Source organism: Cannabis sativa, chromosome 1, assembly GCF_029168945.1.
Source record: "Cannabis sativa cultivar Pink pepper isolate KNU-18-1 chromosome 1, ASM2916894v1, whole genome shotgun sequence".
NCBI classification, from domain to species: Eukaryota; Viridiplantae; Streptophyta; class Magnoliopsida; order Rosales; family Cannabaceae; genus Cannabis; species Cannabis sativa.
In genome coordinates, this window is record NC_083601.1 from 23,220,607 (window position 1) to 23,241,208 (window position 20,602).

At 33.6% G+C, this 20,602-nt stretch overlaps 1 protein-coding gene and 1 non-coding gene across 2 annotated transcripts; one reads left to right on the top strand and one right to left on the bottom strand.

The window, feature by feature from the left end:
- Positions 1–2,701: 2,701 nt before the first annotated feature.
- Positions 2,702–8,175, bottom strand: LOC133032182 (uncharacterized). The gene has a single exon (XM_061106051.1). It carries the CDS (start codon positions 8,143–8,145, stop codon positions 3,451–3,453), a length of 4,695 nt encoding a protein of 1,564 aa, XP_060962034.1. The 5' UTR covers positions 8,146–8,175; the 3' UTR covers positions 2,702–3,450.
- Positions 8,176–8,212: 37 nt separating this feature from the next.
- On the top strand, positions 8,213–8,319 carry LOC133033816 (small nucleolar RNA R71). The gene has a single exon (XR_009685878.1). It is a non-coding gene; the product is annotated as a small nucleolar RNA R71 (small nucleolar RNA).
- Positions 8,320–20,602: the final 12,283 nt, after the last annotated feature.

Consider the following 20,602-nt stretch of genomic DNA (forward strand, 5'->3'; position numbering starts at 1 on the left):
CTCGGCTTTAAGTTAATAAACTTTGTTATTTTAATTTTTTTTTTGTTATTGAAAAAAATGTTTTTTAAAAAATACATATATAATTTTAAAAATAAAAAAAAAAATATTAGAATGTGTCATAAAAATTATATTATGTTCATAAGAATGTGTTAGCGGGTGCAATTTATGACATTTGGCTAAACTGAAATTTGTGTATAAATAAAAAAAAGAACATTGCTATTGGGCACTAGTGGTGCCAAGTACCTTCTATAGGTGGCGCCCCATGATTGGTTATTGATATTCCCTAAAAGCTATTTTCTTAAGTTATATGGGACTTGATACTTAATTACACCAATAGCGGTATGATACCGATGAGGGTTCTAGACATCAGTGGTGCCTTTTAACAATTCTCATAAGAAAAAAATATATATGAATCTGAGTTGTATAGATAGTAGCATTAAAGAAAGTGTTTAACGCCCAAATGTGACTTCCACTAGCGGTGGTTGTAGTATAGATCGGGCGGTCGATTCCACAGGAAGGTAATTATGGACAAAAGCGTTAGTAGAAAAATAAAAACAAAAGGTTAATATTAAGTGATAATAGTAACCAATGATTTTGTGATTTTTAATTTGATAATAAATATTAAAATAAAGCAAATAGATGTGTAATCAATAGTAAAAGAGAGAAAGGCTTCAAGAATCATCCATATGCTTGTTTAGCTATTTTGTACCTTTGATTCACTAAGTTGACACAAATGATGTAACATTAAAGTTCATTATATTTTGAGTATACAAGTTCTTAAAAATAAAAGAAATAATTTAATCTTATGTAGAACCTAGAAATGACATTATACATCAAGCAATAATGCAATAAAAGATTAAATATAAAACTAAACATCAATATTATTTTTACTAAATAGTAACACATAGAAAGAGCATGACTAATCCTATATATTTTTAGTAAAAATAATGACAAAGAGATAGAGATGGAGATGGAGGTGATAGTGAAAGAAATGAACATTAATATTACTTTTATTAATTTTTGGACACATAGGGAGAGCATGACTAAACCTATATATCATTTAACAAAAAGTAAATAAAAATGAACATAAAAGATAGAAATGAGCAATACTACCATTACTATAATCACTAAATAAAAATATATAGAAAGAGCATGACTAAGTCTATATATATATTTGGTATAATAGCATAGATAGTATAGATGGAAGAAGAACATAAAAATAAAAGTGGAATATGAACTTGCATTACTCAAATAAACATTACAACAAAAAGTGAATCAAAGATACAAAATAACCTCACTTTGCATATGGAATCATCCCTAACCTTCCAAGGAAGATTAGGCCATTATGCTAATCATTCTCATAAAATTTCTAAAGAGAAAAGATGAGAAGAAAAGTTGAGAGAATTTTGCTATAGTTTTTCTACCCTAAAAATTACACACCAAATTACTAAAATGAGCTCCTATTTATAGAGCCATAAAAGGACTAAAAATAAATAAATAAAAATTTGGGATTATAAAATAAATATTAAGATTAAATTTGACATTTCAAATCAAAAATAAAATTAATATTATTTTTGTTATCATTGTGATTTTGACTTCTACTCTTTGGATGAAGGTTGAGTGTGGAAGAGGAAAATAGGGTTGATGATGACCTAGACTTATCATCATTGCATCACATGCTTTGGAAGAGACAAAATTGATGATGAGCTTCATGGGCTAGGCTTAACCTTTTTGGGTTGGGTTGCTTTGGACTTCAACAAAAATGCCATTTTTTTCTTCATTTCTTTTCAACTTTGCTCCTTCCTCTTTCTTTCAACAAAAATACACTTTAATTCCTACAAGAAAGACATAAATTGAATCAAAATCAAATATTTTCATTTATAAAATATATTACAATAATTTCATGAAAATATCAATTAAAACTCAATTTATTTTATCATTTAAAATAAATAAAAGTGTATTTTTAACCACTAATCACAACCCCCAACTAGCTTATTGCTAGTCCCTAGCAATTCAAGCGGAGAAAAAGAATAATCGAATTGAATAAACAAGTCAAATCACGCAAAAATATCCAAGCATTTTCAAAATATTAGTAGAGAGTTAAAGATTGCTATCAGTGTTATTTCAGTTGTAACAACAGAGTTGTGTGTGTGTGCACCAAACTGTATTTATTTTATTTCAAGTCTTAACACAAATAGTATTGAAAAATCTCAAAAGTGTAAAGGTCTCAACTCCAATTTTTTTCACGGGTATTGAAAGTATTTATATTGGAAGGGTGACACTCTTTGGAGTTGGAAATGTAACAATTAACGCACAAATGAGAGAGGATAAACTTTTTAGGATAAGCAATTTGAACAAATATTGATCACAAGATAGACATATCAAACTAATAGAATTCAAATGACAAACAACCTTTGGGATTTACATGAAAAACTCACAAAATAAAGAGCCAACTAACTAACTAATAAATAAAGAAATATAATAACAATTTTTTTTTCTTTAGAGAGACATGTGATGCTTCTTTTTTTTTTTAATTAAAATAAACTAACATGATTTTTTTTTTTTTTAGATATGGAAAGAATGGAGGTAAATAGAAATAAAATGATATTACTTTTGCTATTTTTATTTATTTTTTTTTTCTTCTAAAAAAAAAAGATGGAGACTACTTGAAAATCAAAATAAAATGATGTTGCTCTTGTTCTTTTTTTTTTTTTTTCATTATATATATTTTTTTGACGATTTTTTTTTTTTTTACTTTTTTTTTTCTTCTTCTTTTTTTTTTTTTGACAAGAGACAACATATAAAAATAAAGATATAAAGAAATATAATAAAGTTACAAAGAAATAAACACAAAGGCTCTTTTGACAATAAATTAATCCCTCTAGTAAATGTCATGTTTGAAATTCTAAAAGTTTAACTTTACCAACTCAAATGATCAATGAAAGTTCAAAAAGTTATTTTCTCAACTCTCACAACTCACAAAAAATGAAAAACTTTACACTCAAAATTTTTCTTAACTATATGTGTTTACAACTATTTTACCACATGTTTGGAAAGTGCACAAAAGAACTCTGAAAATCACAACTTGGTAACAAAATATAGCAAATATTGACTCAAACTGTAATTTTACTATCATGCTTGGATAATTTTGAAAAAATTTGACTTAAAAAATTCAACAAGACAATTATAATTCTCTAAATGAACGCTCACCAGAGCTCACCACCCCCAACTCAAAATTAGACAGTGTCCTCAATGTCACAAAAAATATGAAATGAAAAAGATAGGGAAAAGAGTACACCTGATCGACGATAATATGCACGGGGTGAGAGTGGAGATAACCTGATAACAGTAACCCAAAACAAACATAGAAAATACAAAAATACAAAAACACAAAATAAAAATAAAAATAAAATAAAATACTATAATATATAGATAGGGAAAATAAACATTTCAGAGTGTATAATCTGGGTCCTCAAGAAGGACCTCTTCAACAAGGCTCACACTCTCAATGTAATGTTTCAGTCTCTGGCCATTGACTCGAAAAATTCTCCCATCGGTTGGGTCCTTGACTTCAACAGAACCGTTGGGGAATACTTGTTTAACCACATATGGACCAGTCCACCTCGATCTCAACTTACCGGGGTGGAGATGCAAACGAGAATCGTACAAATGTACTTTTTGATTCGGCTCAAAATGTTTTCTTAGGATCTGTTTATCGTGAGCAACTTTCAGCTTTGCTTTGTAGATCCTAGAATTATCGTAAGCATCATTTCTCAACTCCTCAATTTCAGACAATTGAAGTTTTCGGTTCATACCTGCCGCACTTAGATCGAAGTTCAGGGCCTTAATAGCCCAATAAGCTTTGTGCTCAAGTTCGACAGGTAAATGACATGCTTTCCCATAGACAAGCCGATAGGGAGACATCCCAAGAGGGGACTTGTAAGCAGTGCGATATGCCCAAAGTGCATCTTGAAGACGTGTTGACCAATCTTTGCGGTCGGGATTTACCGTCTTTTCAAGAATGTTTTTGATCTCCCTATTAGCTAGCTCAGCTTGACCATTGGTTTGTGGATGATAGGCATTGGCAACTTTGTGAAGTACACCGTACTTTCGCATAAGAGCCTCAAAAGATCGGTTGCAAAAATGAGTGCCTTGATCACTAATGATAGCGCGAGGGGTACCAAACCTCGATAACACATTTTCTTTTAAGAATTTCACAACAGTCGCGTTATCATTATTTCGACAAGGTACTGCCTCGACCCATTTTGAAACATAATCCACAGCAAGAAGGATGTAAAGGTAACCAAAAGAAGGTGGAAATGGTCCCATAAAGTCTATCCCCCAACAATCAAATACTTCAATGACAAGAATTGGGTTCAAGGGCATCATGTGCCGACGGGACAAGGAGCCTAACTTTTGGCACCTTACACAAGAGCGACAAAAATCATTGGTGTCTTTGAACAAAGTGGGCCAGTAAAGACCGCATTGTAAGATTTTTGCAGCGGTTTTCTTCACAGAAAAGTGACCACCACAAGCATCATTGTGGCAAAAATTTAGCACACTAGACACCTCATCATCGGGAATGCATTTTCGCATAATCTGGTCGGGACAATACTTGAATAAGTATGGATCATCCCAAAAGAAATTTCGCACCTCGACCAAGAATTTGCGTTTGTCTTGTGAACTCCACTCAGAAGGGAGCTCACCAGTTACTAAGTAGTTAACAATGTGCGCATACCACGGTAACTTAGTAACAACGAATAATTGTTCATCGGGGAAATCATCATGAATAGGTGGGCCATCAGCGGGATCACTAAATTCAAGTCGGGACAAGTGATCCGCGACTACATTTTCAACACCTTTCTTATCTTTGATTGTTATGTCAAATTCTTGCAAGAGAAGGATCCACCTTATTAAGCGTGCCTTAGCATCCTTTTTGGAAAGGAGGTACTTAAGGGCAGAGTGATCGGTGAAGATCGTAATAGGTGATCCAATCAGGTAAGCTCGAAATTTGTCAAGAGCAAAGACAACGGCAAGCAACTCTTTTTCAGTTGTGGAATAGTTCATTTGAGCACTATTAAGAGTTCTACTTGCATAGTAGACAACAAAAGGTTTCCCCTCCCTTCGTTGTCCAAGAACAGCTCCAACAGCAAAATTACTGGCATCACACATGATTTCAAAAGGAAGACTCCAATCGGGTGATTGAATAATGGGAGCAGAAGTGAGTGAATTCACAAGTGTTTGGAAGGACTCCTCACACTTTGGGGTCCACTCAAAAGTAGCATCTTTGGCTAGGAGGTTGCATAATGGACGAGAAATCATTGAAAAATTCTTTATGAACCTCCTATAAAAACCAGCATGGCCAAGAAATGACCGAATGTCTTTGACAGTCTTAGGGGTAGGAAGTTTAGAGATGAGGTCAATTTTAGATTGATCAACCTCAATCCCTTTTTCAGAAACAATGTGGCCTAAGACAATTCCAGAAGATACCATAAAATGACACTTTTCCCAATTAAGCACAAGACCTTTCTCGATGCAACGTTTTAAAACAGCCTCAAGATTGAGAAGGCATGCGTCAAAAGATTTTCCAAAGACGGTTAAGTCATCCATATAAACTTCCATGGTGTTTTCAATCATGTCACTGAAAATACTCATCATGCATCTTTGGAAAGTAGCTGGTGCATTACACAGTCCAAATGGCATACGCCGGAAAGCATATGTTCCAAAAGGACAAGTGAAAGTGGTCTTCTCTTGGTCCTCTAATGCAATCTCAATTTGATAGTAACCTGAATAACCATCGAGAAAGCAGTAGAAAGGATGACCAGCTACGCGCTCAAGAATTTGATCAATGAATGGGAGTGGGAAATGATCTTTACGGGAGGCGGCATTCAATTTTCGATAATCAATGCACATGCGCCAACCCGTCACAGTTTTGGTGGGAACAAGGGCCCCTTTTTCATTTTGGACAACAGTAACACCTGATTTCTTAGGTACTACCTGAACTGGACTGACCCATTTGCTATCGGCCACCGGGTAAATGATAGCAGCATCAAGAAGTTTTAACACTTCATTTTTCACCACTTCTTTCATTGGTGGGTTCAGTCTTCTTTGAGGGTCCCTTCGTGGGATAGCTTCTTCTTCTAGATTAATTCGGTGGGTGCAAATTCGAGGGCTAATACCTTTGATATCAGCAAACGTCCAACCTATCGCAAGTTTGTATTTTCGCAGTAGCTCGAGTAACTGCAATTCTTGAGAAAGTTGAAGGTCGGACGAGATGATAACTGGAAAGGTTTGGCCATCTCCCAGAAAAACATGTTTCAAACCCTTTGGAAGTTGGTTCAGTTGAACATTGGGAGGTTCTTCGGCAGAAGCTTTTAGCGTTTCCCTCTCACGAGGTAATGCTTCAAAGTGTGGCTTCCAAAATTTCTTCCCTTTGTTTTGTGTGTCCAATTGATCAACGGTAGCAAGAGCGGACTCAACAAAACTGGGATTTTCATTTTCAAGGCGTGAGAGGAGTTCATCAAGATTAACGAAATTTCTTTGCAATTGAATCTCTTCAGAAACAAGATTGTCAATCATGAATGTTTGATGACATTCTTCATCCTCTTGAAGTTGTTTCCCAATGTGAAAAATGTTGACCTCAAGTGTCATATTTCCAAATGATATTTTCATTAGACCATTACGACAATTGATCAAAGCATTTGCAGTGGCAAGGAATGGTCTTCCAAGGATGATGGGAATTTTGGATTCCATGTTGACCACAGATTGAGTATCCAGAACAAGGAAGTCCACGGGATAATAGAATTTCTCAATTTGAACAAGAACATCCTCAACGATACCCCGAGGCTTTTTGATAGAGCGGTCAGCAAGCTGCAGCACAACAGATGTTGGCTTCATTTCTCCAAGACCAAGTTGCGAGTACACAGAGTAAGGCATGAGATTCACACTCGCGCCAAGGTCAAGCAAAGCTTGGCTGACTTCATGAGTCCCAATTTGGCATGAAATGGTGGGACAACCAGGATCTTTGTATTTTGGCGGTGTCTTTTGTTCGATCACCGCACTCACTTGTTCAGTCAAGAAAGCAGTCTTCTTGACATGGTGCTTTCTCTTAGCAGTGCACAAGTCCTTGATGATTTTGGCATAAGCTGGCACTTGTTTTATGATATGAAGCAAAGGAAGATTAATCTTCACTTGTGTCAAGTGCTCAAGGAGTTCAGCTCGGTTTTCAGGAATTTTTCCAACAGGTCTAAGAGCCTGGGGAAATGGTACTTTTGCTTGAGCATTTATCGGTGCACTGTCAGGGGAAACTTTTGAATTTGAAGTAGTGGTTTTGATGGATGGATCTTCCAAAGCTTTACCACTTCTTGTTGTGATGACGTTAACCCCTTTAACGATGGGATCATTAGAGGTGGAGGTTTCAGCCATATGTTGCCCTTGTGCATTGAATTGAGGTTGGGAAGGAAGTCTGCCTTTCTCAGAAATAGCTAAGGATGTGTTCAATTTTGAAAATTGACTTTTTATTTCTTGGACATCTTCCTTTAATTGGCGATTGATTTTCGTTTGTTCCTCAATGAATGCATGAATGGTATTTTCAAGGGAGTTTCCTTGTTGTTGAGCATGGTATTGAGGTGCATGATATGCCTTTGGAGGTTGAGCTTGATTCTCATTTCTCCATTGTCCTCCAGACGTTTGAGCTTGGTTAGAGTTATCTCTCCAACTGAAATTCGGGTGGTTTCTCCAACCAGGGTTGTACGTATGGGAGAATGGCTTGTTATATTGCCCTAAGGCATTGCATTGCTCCTCATGAACCCCCTTCATTTCTTTGTAAACTAAGCAGTCCTTAGCTAAATGCCCATTTTCTCCACAAACGAAACAAGGTTCGAGTGGTCTGGATTGTGCTTGGGCAACCATGCACCCTTTTTGGCCATCTTTAGTCGTAAGGATTTCAATTTGCTTTTTTAAAGATTCGACTTGGGCCTTTAAGCTGTCCTCTTCCCGAAGTTGGTAAATCCCAGCTGGTCGATTTCTGTTGGTGCTTTCAGCAGCACTTGGACCAGTCCATGTGTGAGATTTTTCAGCAAGCTCAATGAGAAACTCAAGAGCTTCTTCGGGTTCCTTTTGAAGGAACTCACCATTGCACATCATTTCTACGAACTAGCGCTCACGACTTGTGAGGCCTTCATAGAAGTAGCTGACAATGCGCCAACTCTCGTACCCGTGGTGTGGACACTGACTTAAGAGATCTTTAAATCTCTCCCAGACTTGATAGAACGTTTCATTGTCTTTTTGGGAAAATGTTGAGATTTGTCTTTTCAAACTGTTGGTCTTATGGACAGGGAAATATTTAACAAAAAATGTTTTGGTCATTTCTTCCCATGTTCCGATAGACCTAGATCTCAAAGAATACAACCAACTTTTAGCTTTATCCTTCAAGGAGAAGGGAAAAAACTTTAAGCGTGCAGCATCATTGATGGTTGCTCGGTCATAAAAAGTGTCAACAACTTCCTCAAACTCCCTAATATGCACGTATGGATTTTCATTTTCTATTCCATGAAAGGTTGGCAAAAGTTGAATAATGCCGGGTTTGACGCCAAGACTTGGCATATTAGGTGGAAATATGAAGCATGATGGTATGGAAGTTTGGGTGGGGTGAAGGTAATCATTAAGTGTTCTCTGTTGTATTTCATTATTATTATTCATTGCGAAAGGATTACCGATTATCGTGTGAATGGGAGAAGGAGTAGTGGATGGATTGGATGAAGTTTCACTAGAAGTGGTTTCGTCAGAAGAAGAGTTACTCATCCACTCTTGTTTGCTTTTTTTTTTTTTTTAATATATTTAATTTGTTTGTTCAACTTGTTCCCAGGTTACTTTGGAGGTTTTTAGAATGGTCCTTCACAACTTACTAGAACTCCCCGGGGTTACCAGGTAAGTGTGAAGGGTTCACTAACCTTTTCGACCAAAGACCTTTCTAAGCAAAAATGAGTTGCTTATTTTTGATAAAACAAGGTTGTTTTTGTTATAGTAAATAGCACAAAAATGTAATATTACAATGATTAACACAAAAATGTTCCCAGGCCAATTGGAAAGGTTGCCAAGGTACCGCTTCGTCCCAACCTTGCCTAGACAGAACCGAGGTTCCCAGGTAAGGTGGAGGGTACACTAACACAAACCTTATTTAAAAACCAATCTTTCTAGACAGAACAATCTTGGTTTGTGTCATATACAATATTACACCGTTGTACCAAATACTAAGCGTTTTATGAAGAAGTTTTTATAACTTACTTTTTTTTTTGTATTTTATGATTTTTTAGAGGACTTAAATGCTATGAGTACTAAGAAAAAGACAAATAAAACACTAATGAAAAAAAAGAAACAATAACTAAAAGATAGTATAAACAATCACACTAAACAAAAATTAAAGTAAAAAAATAAAAAAATAAAAAAAAAATAAAGGGAATAGACTTTTTTTTTTCAAGAAATCATTTCTGATAAGGAAGATCGGATAAAACCGCAACCTTAGAGCATACTTTGAATTCTTGGTAATTTTTTTTTTTTACAAATATTTACACAACATAAGACAATATTCACAAGAAAATAAAATGTAACAAAAAAAAAAGTTACTAACCTCTTGATTGTAGATTTCACTAGCTTTCGAAAAATTACCTCCCCGGCAACGGCGCCAAAATTTGTTTAACGCCCAAATGTGACTTCCACTAGCGGTGGTTGTAGTATAGATCGGGCGGTCGATTCCACAGGAAGGTAATTATGGACAAAAGCGTTAGTAGAAAAATAAAAACAAAAGGTTAATATTAAGTGATAATAGTAACCAATGATTTTGTGATTTTTAATTTGATAATAAATATTAAAATAAAGCAAATAGATGTGTAATCAATAGTAAAAGAGAGAAAGGCTTCAAGAATCATCCATATGCTTGTTTAGCTATTTTGTACCTTTGATTCACTAAGTTGACACAAATGATGTAACATTAAAGTTCATTATATTTTGAGTATACAAGTTCTTAAAAATAAAAGAAATAATTTAATCTTATGTAGAACCTAGAAATGACATTATACATCAAGCAATAATGCAATAAAAGATTAAATATAAAACTAAACATCAATATTATTTTTACTAAATAGTAACACATAGAAAGAGCATGACTAATCCTATATATTTTTAGTAAAAATAATGACAAAGAGATAGAGATGGAGATGGAGGTGATAGTGAAAGAAATGAACATTAATATATTTTATTCATTTCAAACATATAATATTAATATTTACCATAGATCAACTTCTTTGAAATACAAATTTTATTTTATTTTTCAAATTTTAATATATTTTATTCATTTCAAACATATAATATTAATATTTACACATATCCTCATATGAAAAGTAAAATTAAAACCCCAAATAATTAATCAAATATATTTAGAGCAATGAATAATAATATTCTATAAATATAGAGCATGAATATTGAATTTCAAAAAAGCTTTAAAATAGAGAAGGGGTTTAGAGCATCTAATATAGCGTGTTTTTAGTTTAATTCTTTAAATATTTAAAAAATTCTCTATTTTAAAGCATCTAATCTGAGTGTTCTTAGGCCTCTTTTTAGTAATTTTTTTGCTCAATGGTCTATTTTTAGTAGTTCAATGTTATAAGAAAATTCTACAGTGCACCCTCTAAAGGAGGTATATCGACGCACTCCTATCTAAAATAATTTTACTACACATTTTTTAAAAATATTTATCACTCTTTTAATTAAAAAATAAATAAACTATTTTTTTTTTTGATGAAATTTCAACTTCATTAAACTATTTGTTGCACAAACACATCCAAAGTTTTATTATTATCATTTTACAAAAGCTTTGAATCAAAATAAATTTATGGCTGCAAAAAAAATTATTTTTATCATAAAAAATTATAAAGAACATATACATACATATGTCCAATATCTCCACTACTGCAAGCACGTAAAAGTAACAAATAAAACAATAGATATATAATGGGTAATTTTCCTGTAAGACCCTTAGTTTGTACCTCATAACATGGTATAGTTTTTTGGCCAATAACAATAAAGTCGAATAAAGGTTACATGGTATGGTAGTGTGTATGTACACTTGATTTCTTATTTGTTAAAAAAAAGCGACTGACTGTATAAAAAAATTTGTTAAAAAAAAAAAAAAAGGACTGCTTTATATATGTCGTGTGTATGTATACATTAATGGACTTTATTTTTCTCGGCTTTAAGTTAATAAACTTTGTTATTTTAATTTTTTTTTTGTTATTGAAAAAAATGTTTTTTAAAAAATACATATATAATTTTAAAAATAAAAAAAAAAATATTAGAATGTGTCATAAAAATTATATTATGTTCATAAGAATGTGTTAGCGGGTGCAATTTATGACATTTGGCTAAACTGAAATTTGTGTATAAATAAAAAAAAGAACATTGCTATTGGGCACTAGTGGTGCCAAGTACCTTCTATAGGTGGCGCCCCATGATTGGTTATTGATATTCCCTAAAAGCTATTTTCTTAAGTTATATGGGACTTGATACTTAATTACACCAATAGCGGTATGATACCGATGAGGGTTCTAGACATCAGTGGTGCCTTTTAACAATTCTCATAAGAAAAAAATATATATGAATCTGAGTTGTATAGATAGTAGCATTAAAGAAAGTGTTTAACGCCCAAATGTGACTTCCACTAGCGGTGGTTGTAGTATAGATCGGGCGGTCGATTCCACAGGAAGGTAATTATGGACAAAAGCGTTAGTAGAAAAATAAAAACAAAAGGTTAATATTAAGTGATAATAGTAACCAATGATTTTGTGATTTTTAATTTGATAATAAATATTAAAATAAAGCAAATAGATGTGTAATCAATAGTAAAAGAGAGAAAGGCTTCAAGAATCATCCATATGCTTGTTTAGCTATTTTGTACCTTTGATTCACTAAGTTGACACAAATGATGTAACATTAAAGTTCATTATATTTTGAGTATACAAGTTCTTAAAAATAAAAGAAATAATTTAATCTTATGTAGAACCTAGAAATGACATTATACATCAAGCAATAATGCAATAAAAGATTAAATATAAAACTAAACATCAATATTATTTTTACTAAATAGTAACACATAGAAAGAGCATGACTAATCCTATATATTTTTAGTAAAAATAATGACAAAGAGATAGAGATGGAGATGGAGGTGATAGTGAAAGAAATGAACATTAATATTACTTTTATTAATTTTTGGACACATAGGGAGAGCATGACTAAACCTATATATCATTTAACAAAAAGTAAATAAAAATGAACATAAAAGATAGAAATGAGCAATACTACCATTACTATAATCACTAAATAAAAATATATAGAAAGAGCATGACTAAGTCTATATATATATTTGGTATAATAACATAGATAGTATAGATGGAAGAAGAACATAAAAATAAAAGTGGAATATGAACTTGCATTACTCAAATAAACATTACAACAAAAAGTGAATCAAAGATACAAAATAACCTCACTTTGCATATGGAATCATCCCTAACCTTCCAAGGAAGATTAGGCCATTATGCTAATCATTCTCATAAAATTTCTAAAGAGAAAAGATGAGAAGAAAAGTTGAGAGAATTTTGCTATAGTTTTTCTACCCTAAAAATTACACACCAAATTACTAAAATGAGCTCCTATTTATAGAGCCATAAAAGGACTAAAAATAAATAAATAAAAATTTGGGATTATAAAATAAATATTAAGATTAAATTTGACATTTCAAATCAAAAATAAAATTAATATTATTTTTGTTATCATTGTGATTTTGACTTCTACTCTTTGGATGAAGGTTGAGTGTGGAAGAGGAAAATAGGGTTGATGATGACCTAGACTTATCATCATTGCATCACATGCTTTGGAAGAGACAAAATTGATGATGAGCTTCATGGGCTAGGCTTAACCTTTTTGGGTTGGGTTGCTTTGGACTTCAACAAAAATGCCATTTTTTTCTTCATTTCTTTTCAACTTTGCTCCTTCCTCTTTCTTTCAACAAAAATACACTTTAATTCCTACAAGAAAGACATAAATTGAATCAAAATCAAATATTTTCATTTATAAAATATATTACAATAATTTCATGAAAATATCAATTAAAACTCAATTTATTTTATCATTTAAAATAAATAAAAGTGTATTTTTAACCACTAATCACAAAGCCTCAAAAATAGATTTAATCTTGTACAAAGAAGGAAGTTGTCTAGTATAGTTAAAAATTTTCTTAAAAATGTAAAAGAACTGTAAGTTTCTCTTTTGAAGGGGAATTCCTTTGTGGATGTAATGGACTCGGTTTGATTAATAGAAATTATCTTTCTTGATAAAAAAATAATAAAGCAAATTAATTTATATGGTCAAACTATGTATGTAAATAAATTAGTGGCGAAAGTATTTGAGTAATCAATTTTGTTACATTTAATTACTAGTATAAAAAAAATTAATAGCAAAATTGGTAAGTAAAATTATTTTTTAAAAATAAATACATGTTTAAATATAATTCAAATTAACTTAAAAATAATAATAATTCAAATTAAAAATTAAAATTAAAAATTAATAAATTTTAATTATTAATATGTATAAAGTTTTAATTGTATACAAGCAGTCCCATAGTAAGAGTATGCACTTTACATCATAATAACTACAGGATCTAAAATCAATGGTTAAGAAAAGTTCCCTATTTGCTAGGTCTTACCATAGTCTTGCCCTATACATTACTTCACAATTCAAACAAATTACATGCAAATGATAATATTTTGAGTTTTATTTTTGTATTTTTTTTCTATTACACATATACTCTTTTAAATTATTATAGCTTTTAAATATATTATTATCCTAATATTTTTTCTCTATCATTTTCAAAAACAAATATATAGTAAATTTACAAAGCATTATTTAGTATAAAAAACAAAGTAAACTTTAAATAATTAAGAATGAATTTATAATTTTAATATTAAAAAAATATTATCATAACTAACATTAATTTTTTTTTTTTTATTTTCAAGGAAGAATAATATAGATTTTTTTAAAGGAAAATAACATAGAAAATTTAAACACACAAAATTATAAAATTTTTAACTTATGTAAGCGAAAAAAAAATTAACTAAATTGAAAGGAAAATTATTGCCCATAATAAATAAGTACATATACATTATATTTTTTTTTTTAAAAAAAAATATTTACTTAATTAATTAGATCTTAAATTTTGTGAAAAATATTCTCATAAAATCAATAAAATATTAAAAAATAAATTTAATTAATATAATATATAATTTATATACTAAACACATGCAACATACTAGTATGATAAAGAAACAAGATATTTTTTGGGTTACACAAAAGATGAGTGTTCTAACTGCTTTCAAACTTTTTACAGGTTAATATTTATAGGGTACTCCTTAAGTGAGGGCATCACTTTTGCTCTTAAAAATAAGAGCATTTTTATAACCTTTGATTCTCAATCTAATGGTAATAATTAATTTGGCTACAATAGAACATCTCATACAGAATTAATAACTTCTTTTATTTTAATTTATTTTTTAAGAAAAATAAAAGAAAAAAAAAACTACGTACCCACTAACAATATAGTTCATTTTCTTAAAATAAAACCATAATAATAATCTCACATTTGTAAATATTTTTAAACTAATAATTAAAAAAATAGAAATCAATACACGTGTATGATCTTTTAAAGATGGAACTTATTTATTTTATTTTTTATTTTTAGAGAAGATGGAGCTTATTTATTTACAAATAAAATTTAGGTTTCTTTGAAAGAATAATACAAAAAAAGTCCCCTATGTTATTGTTAAATTCTATTTTGGATCTTTCGTTATGAAAAATAACAAAAAGGACCCTTTGATAATTGATAGGGTAAAAAAATGATCCCTTGAACATGTTTTTTATGAATTTTTTTCTTTCAAAAAGACTAACAATATTGTCTATTTTTAACAAATAATTTTTCAAATCATCTAAAACCTCATTTAAACTGAATTAGAAAAGAAAATGTTTAAACAAAATTTGACCATATTGAATCTCTTGGCCATGATCAAACTCAAGTAACAAGAACAGAGAAACAAGAAGAACAGAGTATAGAAGGAAAGAGAAAGAAAGATTGAAAAGGAAAGGAAAGAGAGAGATTGTTTAACCAAAGATCAATCTTATTCAGTAGGTAAAATGATTGTACCTGATTATATAGTGACAGATTGAAGCTTAGAAAGAGAGAATTAGTTACAGTAGGAATAACAAACTCTAACTGAATCTTGATAACAACTAACCACAATAACTGTCACTAACAGTACAGACCATATACCCTTAACACGGCCCCTCAAGGTTACAATTCAAGGCTTCTGCAGCAGTAGAGAGGTCTTGAATTGTGAGCTTGGAACAAAAGAGGGGAAAGCTTTCACTGGAGATTGCTTTGGTAAGACCATCAGCAAGTTGGTCAATAGTTGGGACATGCTTGACATGAACCAGTTTCTGCAGCACTTTCTCACGCACGAAATACAAATCAAGTTCAATATGTTTTGTTCGTGCGTGAAGAACAGGATTGGCTGTGAGTAGTATGGTGCTGAGATTATCACACCACACAACAGGTGGTTTAGGGAGTTGAATTTGAAGCTCTGTGAAGAGAGAGTGGATCCAGGTTATTTCAGCCACAGTATTCGCGAGACTTCGAAATTCAGCTTCAGTGCTGGAACGGGAAATAGTATGCTGCTTCTTACATTGCCAAGCCACAAGGTTGTTGCCGAGAAAAATGGTGAAACCAGAGGTAGATCTACGATCATCTGGATCGGTTGCCCAGTCAGCATCACAAAATGCAACAATGTCGAGGTCTGGTGGTCGTTTTAAAGTTAAACCGTGAGTGAGAGTGCCACTGAGATATCGCAGAATGCGTTTCACAGCAAGCCAGTGAGTGAGGAGTGGTTTGTGCATAAACTGGCAGACCTTATTGACACTGAATGAGAGGTCAGGTCTTGTGATGAGTAGATACTGAAGAGCTCCAACTATTGAGCGATATAATTGAGGATCCGACATTGGTTCACTACCATGAGCAGAAAGACGAAGACCACTCGTCATTGGTGTTGGGGATGGCTTGGCATCATGCATTTGAGCTTTTGCAAGTAAGTCACGAGCATATTTGGCTTGAGATAGATGCAGACCAGTTGGTGTTTTATGAACTGCAATGCCCAGAAAGTAGTGAAGATCACCAAGATCTTCTAATGAGAATTTGTCATTGAGTGCAGCAATCAGATTTGACACTACTTGAGGGTCACTCCCAGTGACAAGAATGTCGTCTACATATATAAGAACAAGAGTGGTGAAGGTGGAGGTATGTTGGATGAATAGAGAGTGATCCGATTTGGAAGGAAAGAACCCCAACTGAAGCAGGCACTGGTGTAATTTGTCAAACCAGGCTCTAGGAGCCTGTTTGAGACCGTATAGAGCTTTGTGTAGTTTACACACAAGTGGAGGTGTTGATGGGATTTCGAAACCTGGGGGTTGTACCATGTACACCTCTTCTTTGAGATCACCGTTCAGAAACGCGTTGTTAACATCTAGTTGTTTGATGCACCAACCATGAGACAAGGCTAGAGTGATAACAATGAGAATAGTGACCGGTTTGACAACGGGGCTAAATGTCTCTGTAAAGTCGAATCCTGGCTGTTGATGAAAGCCTTTGGCTACTAGGCGAGCCTTGAACTTGTTGTGAGTGCCATCTGAGTTTTCTTTGTGTCGAAATATCCATTTGCACCCTATAGGTTCTCGACCAGGTGGTAATGGAACAAGTGTATAAGTGGCATTGCGAATTAAGGCCAGCATTTCATCAGACATTGCTTGGTTCCATTGTTCGATTTGTAGGGCTTCCTTCACTGTTTTGGGAATTTTGAGAGCCATGTACGCCTTCATTTTTCGAATACCAGATTTGCCACGAGTTTGCATAGGATGGGAGTTGATCATGGGAGACTGAGTAGCTGCAGCAGATGAGCTTTCAGTGGGAACAACAGGAGGAGATGCATGACCAGTGAGTGTAGGAGCATTAAGATGAGCAGTAGTTCCTCTCAGGCCTGATTCTTGTGTAGTCACACCATGTTCAGTATTAGCAACACTGATATTATGAGGGACAGTTGGCTCTGGAGGAGGCTGAGTTGAATTTGCTGGTGTTGACACACCAGAACCCTGCAAAGGCACAAGATAACTTGCCAAGTTTGGCACAATTGGATTAGAGGGTGTAATTCTTTCATTAGTGATATTGGATGAGGGAGTGTGTGCTGTAGGAATGATAGCAGATGTAAAGAATTCATCATAGGCATAAGAATCAGTGTCAGATTGAGAAATAGCAGAAAAAGGGAATGATATTTCGTCAAAGATAACATCCCTTGAAATATAGACACGACCCGAAGCATCTAAGCACTTATAACCCTTATGATTCAAACTGTATCCTATGAATGTACATGGGGAAGACCTGAACTGGAGTTTGTGTTTATTGTATGGGCGAATGTTGGGAAAACATTTGCAGCCAAAGGTTTTTAGAGTTGTGTAATCAGGTGTAATAGAAAAAAGTTTTTCTATTGGAGAGACATTCTGTAGGACAGGAGTTGGTAGTCTATTGGAGAGATACACAGCTGTTCGAAAAGCCTCATCCCAATATTTTAATGGCATAGAAGCATGAGCAAGTAATGTTAAGCCATTTTCAACAACATGCCTATGTTTTCTCTCTACTAGACCATTTTGTTCATGGGTTGTGGGACAAGGGTGCCTATGCAAGATGCCAAATTGTTTAAGTAGATCTGTGAATGGTCGAAATTCACCCCCCCAATCTGTTTGTAGACATTTAATTTGTTTTCCCAATTGCAATTCAGATTCGGCTTTAAATTGAGAAAATGTCTTTAAGGCATCAGATTTATTCTTAAGTAAGTATAGCCAAGTGAATCTGGAAAAGGCATCAACAAATTGAATATAGTATCTATAACCATTGACAGATGTAGTTTTTGCAGGACCCCATAAGTCAGCAACAACAAGTTGCAGGGGTTCAGAATAGATGGTGAGAGACGATTTGGGAAATGGCAATTTATGTATTTTGCCTAAGCAACATGCAGTACATACAGAGAAATGGTTTTTATTACTGATCTTTACATTACAAGAATCAAGAACAGATTTGACAATCCTTTGAGAAGGATGTCCAAGCCTATTATGCCACAAATCATAGTCAGATATATGAGAGGGAGAACTCTGAGGACAACCAGTAGCAACTGGGTCATTATTCTGGGGTAGGGAGGCTGTCAAAGCTCTTGGGGAGACACCAGGTTGTGGGACTTGAACATTGAAGTGGGAAGGATTAAAAGTATAGAGGCCATTCTGGTGTATCCCAGTGAGTAGAATGGCTTGATTGACCTGATCTTTCACAAAGCAAAAATCAGCATGAAACTCAAAAAAGACATTATTGTCACGGGCAAAACGAGAGACACTTAATAGATTTTTAGTGAGTTCAGGCACATGTAAGAGATTATTTAGCACAAGTGGGTGAGATGAATTAGAATTAATGAAAGATTGGCCTATGTGTTTGATAGACAGACCTGATCTGTCGCCAACATAGAGCTGATCTGGGCCTTCATATTCAATGCTACTGGTCAGATTTTGAACATTCGGTGTGCAGTGATTTGTTGCTCCAGAATCAGGGAACCAGCTGGTGTCATCTACTTGTGAGGTTTGCACAAGATTGGCTTGAGTAGTAGGGGGAATGGAACCTAGAAACACCCCTGTAAAGCTTTTATCGAACCTGTAAAAGCAGTCTATTACAGTGTGTCCTAGCTTGTGGCAAAGCTGACACTGAAGACGATTAGGTGTTATGGAAAATCTGCCTCCTCCTCTGTTGAAACTAGTACCACCACGACCATTGTTTGCAGGAAATGACCCATAATTTCCACCTGTAGACATCCCACGACTCATGAATCCACGGCCACCTCCACGAGATGTGGCTGAAGGAGAAGGTGTCCGATTGTAACTGGGATATCTATTATTTCGATTGGGATAGTTCTGGTAAGCGATATTAGCTTCTGAGACTTGATCAGTATCAACCATGGCAAGATTGACACTGAGATCAGAGTCTTGATCAAGATCAGATTTCTCTATTCGCGATTCAGACGCAAGCAGTAGAGCTTCGATTTCTGCTACGGAGTATTCTTCTATGCGAGTATTAGAAGATATAATGAAAGTATCATACTCACTGGGTAAGCCTTTGAAGATTGCTGCAATGTGGTCTCTGGCACTAAGAACTTCACCTACAGATGCAAGAAGGTTAACATGCTGTTTGACCTTTAGGAGATAGTCATTTAGGGACATTGATCCTTTACGAAGCTTCTGCAATTTTGTTCGAAACTCCAGGATCTTGGAGGATACTTGCAATGTAAAGTGTTTTTCAAGAGCATGCCAGATCTGCCTTGCCGTATTACAGCCGACCATGCGTGTGAGGAGACTTTCAGTCATTGACGAGAGTAGCCACGACACAAGCAATTGGTCCTGAACCTCCCAATCCAGAAAATCTGGATTAAATGTGTTAGATGCTTGATCTGCATCGTTCAAGAACTGAGGCGGTGGAGCACGATCTTGAATGTATTTGAGCAGTCGATTTCCACGGATTGCTGCAAGTACCTGTTGTTTCCACAAAAGAAAGTTGTGATCGTTCAGTCTAATGGACATGTTATGATTGAAGTACACAGGGTTAGATTCATCTGAATTGTTTCTTGATCGATTGAACGTCGAGGCTGTATTTTGCTGGTTCTGTTGTCTGCTGGTATTCGAATTCGTCTGATTTCCATTGTTGTTGATTCCTGTGGTCGCCATGTTTGCAGACAGAGGAGGAAAAGGCTCTGATACCATATTGAATCTCTTGGCCATGATCAAACTCAAGTAACAAGAACAGAGAAACAAGAAGAACAGAGTAAAGAAGGAAAGAGAAAGAAAGATTGAAAAGGAAAGGAAAGAGAGAGATTGTTTAACCAAAAATCAATCTTATTCAGTAGGTAAAATGATTGTACCTGATTATATAGTGACAGATTGAAGCTTAGAAAGAGAGAATTAGTTACAGTAGGAATAACAAACTCTAACTGAATCTTGATAACAACTAACGACAATAACTGTCACTAACAGTACAGACCATATACCCTTAACAGACCAAAATTGTCTCCATATGGGACAATTTTTTACCATCTTAATAAACATATGATCATTTTTATAATTTCTTAAAACAAAGAGTCCAAACTAAAATTTAGCTAAAATAAAGAGGACCTCTTTTGTATTATCCCTTCTTTGAAAGCATTATTTTTTCCTTATAGAATTATCTATTCCATTTTTCTTCTTCAATTCATATATAATGTATTGATTATAGAAAGGTTTTTTTTATTTGATGAATGAAAAGATCTTTTTTGAAAACATTAATACTCTTCTCTTTTTTTATAAAAAAAGAAAAAAAAAAGAAAACATTAATACTCTTTAAGAATGATAATTAAATTAGTTAACTCAAATCGTTTTACCTTATTAATCT

Excerpts from the sequence above, each read along its gene's own strand:
- LOC133032182 (XM_061106051.1), bottom strand. The coding sequence starts at position 8,145 with ATGATGTGCAATGGTGAGTTCCTTCAAAAGGAACCCGAAGAAGCTCTT.